Below are 6,554 nucleotides of genomic sequence, written 5' to 3' on the forward strand. Positions count from 1 at the left end.
CAACTGCCCAAACCAAAAACACAAGCAAACCAAATACCTTAAACACTTTCTATAAACATTTATTCTCTTTTATTGGCCACAAGAAACCAGCTCAGACAAGTACACCATACTGTTTCAGCACATCAGTGTACTTTGCGATCTTGCTCTCCACGTTCTTCTCTGCCACTTTTTTCAGCTTGATCTGGGTCTTCACCTTGGTGTACCGGATCTTGGCCTTCTCTTTCCTCTTCTCCTCCAGGGTGGCTGTGATAGCCTGGTACTTCCAACCGACCTCATGGGCCAGACGTCCAAGAAGAGCAAACTAGAATAAAAGCAGTGTGGTTAGAAAATATGACAAATAACCTACCTCATAACAAGAGTGAACTATATGCATTGCAAGTTGTCCTGTGCAAGTCATGTTCAATTGAGCACACTAGCAAACATATATACAGACAACCAATAATCATGAAACTTAAATCATAGTCATGGTAAGAAAGAAACATCTAGATTAGGCACTAAGATTTACCTTGCGAGTGGGCTTCAGACGCACGATCTTCAGGGCGGCTGGGACGACCATACGCTTCCTCTGTGAAACAAAACAGCGTCAGGCCCTGGAGCAAATGGCAGGTCCACCAAGCGTGGATGGTACCCGAGCTCGTCTCATTTAAGTGGCATTTAATACTATTTGCTCAAGTCTCAGATGGTAGTGCATGTAAAGTATTCTCATGGTCGTGAAACTCAAATACTTAACTGTGGTAATCATCACTGACAATAAGCAAAGTCTAAATAATAGTAACAGAGTTGCTGATGGAATAGGCAGTAACTTGACTTCACAAACTTAACAAAAAATTACTTGTGTGATGCTACCAACCATAATAAATTTAAAAACTTAGCTTCTGACTCAGCAAAAATACGTTCAGATAATAATGGTGTACCAGCTTAAAATTACAACAGCTGTAACCACGTATACACTTTCTGTGGGCCAACTGGCTGAGCTATCGAGATATCAGATTCAGGCCCTGCTTGTTGTATGGGGATGATGCATCATTCACCTTGTCATAGGGAGGGGGGATACCGTCAAACACCTTCAGCCTCTCCAGTGCCGCCTGTCCCCTCTTGGTTTTGTGAGGGAGCATGCCTGTTGGGGTTAAAGGGCAGTAAAACATGACTAGGACATTCACAACATTATTCCAAAAGCTAATTTTCTTTCCCCATTTACTAGTTGCTCATGCATGCACACACACAGATAGTATTGCCCAAACTCAACTCAGTAATCAGATCCGTAGATTGTCTCATCAGAAGATGGATCAGTTTCGGGATAGGGTTCATCAGTGTCAAGCAAGGCCTAACCTGGGCAATACCATGCTAAATGGCAACAAACCATCAACTGATGTGGAACAGTGGACTCACCCCTGACAGTCCTCCAGAAGATCCTACTTGGAGCTCTGAAGTGGTATGGTCCACGGGAAGGGTTGGTGTTCATCCTCTTACGCAGGAAAGCCAAGTACTTCACTTTTCAGAGACATGGGTACAAGTGTTAAATTACATACCTTAAATGTACTTATTACTTATCAAAGCATTCATGCCTCTGTCTCAGATGGTAGTGCATGTTACGTAATCTCATGGTCGTTAAACTCAAAGATTTAACTGTGGTAATCATCACAGACAATGCTCTAGAGAAATCCCAAAAATACATAAACTAGAACTTACGCTTATTACGATAGAAGTTGCCAGAGATGTTGATGCCCTCACATCTGACGACCACCACCTTGTGACCTGGAATAAATGAGGGAAAACGGTAAATTACATAGTTTACAGAATTGGTACATTACTAAAAACACTTTAGTTACCAGCAGCTCAGATATTAAGTTCCTCAGTTTAATTCAGACAAGGGAGATAAAATATCATCACTGACAGCTATAGGTAATTTGCCCACGTTGTTAAGTTAGACAGGCCATTTGACTGAACGACTAGTTTAAAGAGAATAACACTTACCGAGTAGGACCTGCTTGGCCACGATGGCTGCAAGACGCCCGAGTAGATGGCCTCTGCCATCTAGCAGCAGAACCTGGCAGGTGATAAAATATATGCGTTTATTTGCACAAATCTTGGCATACAACTAGATTTCAAGAGGCCATTTGGAGGCGCACCTAGTCGGTGAACGATTGGCTCATGTCTCAGATGGTAGTGCAAGTTAAGTATTCTCATGGTCGTGAAACTCGAATACTTAACTGTGGTTATCATCACTGACAATAAGCAATGTCTAACTGTAAGTATAATTCCCTGGCGACAACGATTATTATTTAACGCACATGTGGATAAAATAGCGAGCACGAGTGGAAAAGGCCAGGGCAACGAACGGGCAGTTGGATCGATCAATCACGGAGTGGCATGCAAGCAAAAAATATATACTAATATCAATGACGTGATTTAAAATCACAAACCCCGATCGTGCACAGGTTTCGGCATTCACAATATTAAATAATTATTGGAGGCCCGTGCTAGTTCCTAGCTTGCTATCGTTTACATAGCCTAGTAGCAGGGCTGCCATGATTGTGAGGCATGTCCGGCTAACGTTGTGGTAGACCAAAGCGTGACATCCAGTTTTTGTCAGAAAAGACGATCAGTTCAGGTAAAAATCACAAAACTTTGCCAACACTTAAGTTCCAATAATAGGCTACGCAACCATATTCGCAAAGGTGTATCTTAGCCATTTATTCTTCATGTAATAAATAAGTTAAACGTAGCGCTCTCACACACCTTATTGAACCGGTCCGCCATGATGTGCGAAAAGAAAGACAGACGGGTTGGCCTGCCGTAAAAGACAGGGGTTTTGCGGAAGTGACGACGTTTGTCACCCTTCTTCGAAGGATGTGTAGAGATTTCATATCAGACTTGCATAGGTTTGTAGCCACCCTCTGGACAGAATGAGTAACGTAATTTTCATTGTGCAAATGACAGGGAGAACTGACAATGATTGTTGATAGTTGATTGATCCAAACGATCATTTCTCAAATGTGCTAAATTGATCACATTTAACGTGACTTCTGTGACGTTGTATACAACAAATATTCCGCTCTCTGGAAAGAAACTTCAGTCTTTCAAATAGAGACAGGTGTACCCTACTTTGTGAACTATTAGTAACCTTATCTACAGTATAAACAAGTGTAACGTGAGGGTTCAGTATATGGTGGTTGGATCACTCGTAAAAGAAGAGACAGCCAGATGGAGACAGATAACTTTCTTATAACAGCACTTTACTTTTTCACCACACTTAATCAGTCACCGCCTGAACTATGGAGTTAGATTAGTTTCATAATTCAAACAAACAAACGCAACACGATTCAAACAAACTTAACACGATCCAAACAAACGCAACACGATTCATACAAACATAACACGATTCAAACAAACGTAACACGATTCACAAATAAATGACCCTATTACATTCGTTTGCAACCTGACAAACACAAGTTACAAATCCCTGCATTCGTTGGTATGAATCCTTGCATTCGTTCGTGTGGATTTTTGGAACTTTCCTGACGCGCTTTGATCCACAAATGCATTTTTTCTAAAAGATATCCTCTGCAGCCTATCAGATGTCTCCAATTTTAGCCAATCACCGGAGAATGTCTAATATGGGTAGACGGGCTCTGCGTTAGCCTAGGAAACACGGAAAATGACTAAACATGAATCCTGCCATTCTCAACAATATTTAATCAGGTATGATCATCGGTTTAATAAGATTAACAAGCAATATTTCACCTACATGCTACCAGACGACATTGCTCGTGATCTGAAGGAGACGATGTCCGTCATTATGGCAGGTTGTTGAAGTCCACATAGACACGTTAATGTGATTGGCTAAAATTGGAAGAGACGATCTGATAGGCTGCTGAGGATATCTTTTAGAAAAAATGCATTTGTGGATCAAAGCGCGTCAGGAAAGTTCCAAAAATCCACACGAACGAATGCAAGGATTCACACCAACGAATGCAGGGATTTGTAACTTGTGTTTGTCAGGTTGCAAACGAATGTAATAAGGTCATTTATTTGTGAATCGCTTTACATTTGTGAATCACGAAATACATTTGTGAATCGTGTTACGTTTGTTTGAATCGTGTTACGTTTGTTTGTTTGATTCGTGTTATGTTTGTATGAATCGTGTTACGTTTGTTTGGATCGTGTTAAGTTTGTTTGAATCGTGTTGCGTTTGTTTGTTTGAATTATGAAACTAATCTAACTCCATACTGAACCGTCGTCTCTCGCTCACATGTTGCTCATCAACCAATCAAACGTTAGCAGAACGGAAACTAAGGTAAATGTCAGGAAACTACAGAAGTAGATTATTGTAACCCTATAGTAACTGTGTAACACAAATAGGTAAGTAGTTAACTGTGTAAACATTGTAAATATATCTTTAGTAGATAGACCCTAAATATATGAATGACTTGTAAACCTTACACAAGCATCACACAACTTAGTCTCTGATATTGTTTTATTTCATAGCAGTCATAGTTGAACACTTGCATGCAGATATTGAGTAGGCTACTTTGAAAGTTTCAATAAAAGGCAATAATGTAATTTTTCTTTCTTTCCTTTTTTCTGTAAAACATCCCTTTCCATTCCTTTAAATACATGTCTACATTCCAAGTCAAAAATATGAATGAGAGCACACAATAAAGGTAAAATCTGAGGATGCTTGAATGATTGCAATTTAAAAAACTCAAACATTTTGGACATTCAACTGCACATTCACTGGAAAATCTTCTGCATGCATTGCAGGCAATTTACTAAGGACTTTGGCAATCAAGAATGACAGAGCTTCACACCATGATTGTTAGAGAGCTTTGTCAAGCAATAGATAAAGAGCTTTGTTTGGGTTTTGTCACAGTCTCAGTCATCATGTTTCAGCTTTCGGATCTTTCCCTTGTGGCGGTCAATCTCTCTTTGCATACGCTCAATCTCTTTCTTGTGATGGTCAATCTCCTCTTGGTGGTGCTGCCTCAGAGCAGCTAGCTGCTCCTGCTCTTTGCGTCTACAGAGGGAGGGGAGATGGAGAAAATGTGTAAGGACAGGTAGCATGTCAAAACAAGCTAGATGCTACTAGCACAACAGTACATTTTCCTATTTACCTCTAGCTACTGTTACTTTTAGATTACGGTCTGTCATGACTTAACTATATTTGAAAAAAATACCATACTCGGGGGGAATAGGAATTAGGAAAAACCAATAGCAGGTCCACTTAGGGTCTGGAATGACATTTAGGGACTTTGTCATTTTTGTAAGGGGCCCAAAAAGCAGGCAATATCAGGTCTGGAAAACGGAGTCACCCTCACCTGAAGTACATTTCCTCCTCAGCAACCTGCTTCTTCCCCATGGCTCCTCCTGCCTCCCTGATTGATCCTCCACCTCCTCCTCCCTTCCCTGCACCTTTGCCCAGCTCACCCAGCTGAATCATGGGAAAGATAACATACAATGAATATACCGAATATTATCACAATGACATACTGTTTAGCACACAGGCTATCTTGAGCACATTTGCCCTTTCATTTCTTTGTCCTTGAAATAGGGTCCTTTCACTATGGACATGATTTCACAATTAGGAAGTAGGGTGTGAGATTCTTAGCTGCTACCCTATACTTTTAACAATAGGAAACTGATTATGTAATGTTATACCAAAGTGTATAGTTATACCAGAATTTACGAAAATATGAGAATAATGCTCTCAAAAGCGACACTATTGAGAGCTACAATTGGCAACATCCATTCACGGGGAGGCATTCACTCCAGAACAGTGTTGTCTAATGAAACGTCAAGCCCAAAGAAAATCTGCCTACATTGGCTACAACGTGTTTATGTAGGCCTATATATGTTTATGCTATTCTTGAACAATGTTGCCATAAGAAATGCTTATATTGAACCAACGCGGAGAATAAATACGCATTGCTAAAAGGTAAGTATATATACTTTAATATGTATATAAGAAATTTAAAACATCCTCTGAAGAAGTTGAGGGCAATGGTGTGGATTATCTGAACGCTGAAGATATAAACTTTAGACTTATAGTGACAGAGAAATGTGACTATTACGTATTCAATTTACCTGGTCGGATGACATCCTTAGCTGTGTGGCGAGGAAGCTCCTAACGTTGGGCCTCAGAAATCTTGCCATTTTTCGTTCTGACACATACCACTGACTGGTATGCCCTTGTCAACCAAAATACACCAAAATATGACCTTTCCATTAGACAACAGTGGGTGCGTACAGCGATGCATAGGGCTTTGTTATTGTGTAATTAATTATTTTAAAGTGTACTTCTTTACAGTCTGGATCGTTTCTTAATTATTACTACTGTAATTTAACTTATGCCAGGATCCTGAATTTGATCAATAGCGATAGCTGCAAAGCTTACAAATAAGTGACCCCTGCTGAATGGTATGGTCCAACACAGGAACCAAAAGGTGCGTTCGACTTCATGCAGCGCCGGCGTCGCCTGCAGCCCGGCTGACTTGAAGCAGCCAATGGCATTCTCAGCTTCAAGTCAGCCGGCTGCATGAAGTCGAGCACACCTG

At 40.5% G+C, this 6,554-nt stretch overlaps 2 protein-coding genes and 4 non-coding genes across 6 annotated transcripts; all 6 read right to left on the reverse strand.

Moving 5' to 3' along the window:
• Positions 1-43: 43 nt before the first annotated feature.
• Positions 44-2,868, reverse strand: rpl13a (ribosomal protein L13a; the record flags this gene model as incomplete). The annotated part of the gene is made up of 7 exons (XM_047013968.1): positions 44-301; positions 506-565; positions 1,032-1,117; positions 1,390-1,491; positions 1,690-1,755; positions 1,975-2,047; positions 2,740-2,868. Coding segments are annotated over 7 exons (726 nt in total), but the record flags the coding sequence as incomplete, so codon positions are not given.
• Positions 670-752, reverse strand: LOC124466558. Its single transcript, XR_006955956.1, has one exon. It is a non-coding gene; the product is annotated as a small nucleolar RNA Z195/SNORD33/SNORD32 family (small nucleolar RNA).
• Positions 1,244-1,316, reverse strand: LOC124466560. Its single transcript, XR_006955958.1, has one exon. It is a non-coding gene; the product is annotated as a small nucleolar RNA SNORD50 (small nucleolar RNA).
• On the reverse strand, positions 1,567-1,649 carry LOC124466557. Its single transcript, XR_006955955.1, has one exon. It is a non-coding gene; the product is annotated as a small nucleolar RNA Z195/SNORD33/SNORD32 family (small nucleolar RNA).
• On the reverse strand, positions 2,151-2,233 carry LOC124466559. The gene has a single exon (XR_006955957.1). It is a non-coding gene; the product is annotated as a small nucleolar RNA Z195/SNORD33/SNORD32 family (small nucleolar RNA).
• Positions 2,869-4,463: 1,595 nt separating the features above from the next.
• Positions 4,464-6,192, reverse strand: atp5if1b (ATP synthase inhibitory factor subunit 1b). The gene is made up of 3 exons (XM_047015630.1): positions 6,085-6,192; positions 5,319-5,431; positions 4,464-5,017 (listed from the first exon to the last, which is right to left on the reverse strand). The coding sequence occupies exons 1-3, from the start codon at positions 6,151-6,153 to the stop codon at positions 4,876-4,878; spliced, it is 324 nt and encodes a 107-aa protein (XP_046871586.1). The 5' UTR covers positions 6,154-6,192; the 3' UTR covers positions 4,464-4,875.
• Between the last annotated feature and the right edge of the window lie 362 nt (positions 6,193-6,554).

The sequence above is a fragment of the Hypomesus transpacificus genome, chromosome 3, assembly GCF_021917145.1.
Source record: "Hypomesus transpacificus isolate Combined female chromosome 3, fHypTra1, whole genome shotgun sequence".
NCBI classification, from domain to species: domain Eukaryota; kingdom Metazoa; phylum Chordata; class Actinopteri; order Osmeriformes; family Osmeridae; genus Hypomesus; species Hypomesus transpacificus.

What these genes read in the sequence shown, in the direction of transcription:
- atp5if1b (XM_047015630.1), bottom strand. Translation starts at nt 6,153, where the DNA reads ATGGCAAGATTTCTGAGGCCCAACGTTAGGAGCTTCCTCGCCACACAG. An exon ending in TAAGGATGTCATCCGACCAG is followed by an intron (nt 5,432 to 6,084) that starts GTAAATTGAATA and finishes CCCATGATTCAG; the next exon opens with CTGGGTGAGCTGGGCAAAGG. An exon ending in GAGGAGGAAATGTACTTCAG is followed by an intron (nt 5,018 to 5,318) that starts GTGAGGGTGACT and finishes CTCCCTCTGTAG; the next exon opens with ACGCAAAGAGCAGGAGCAGC.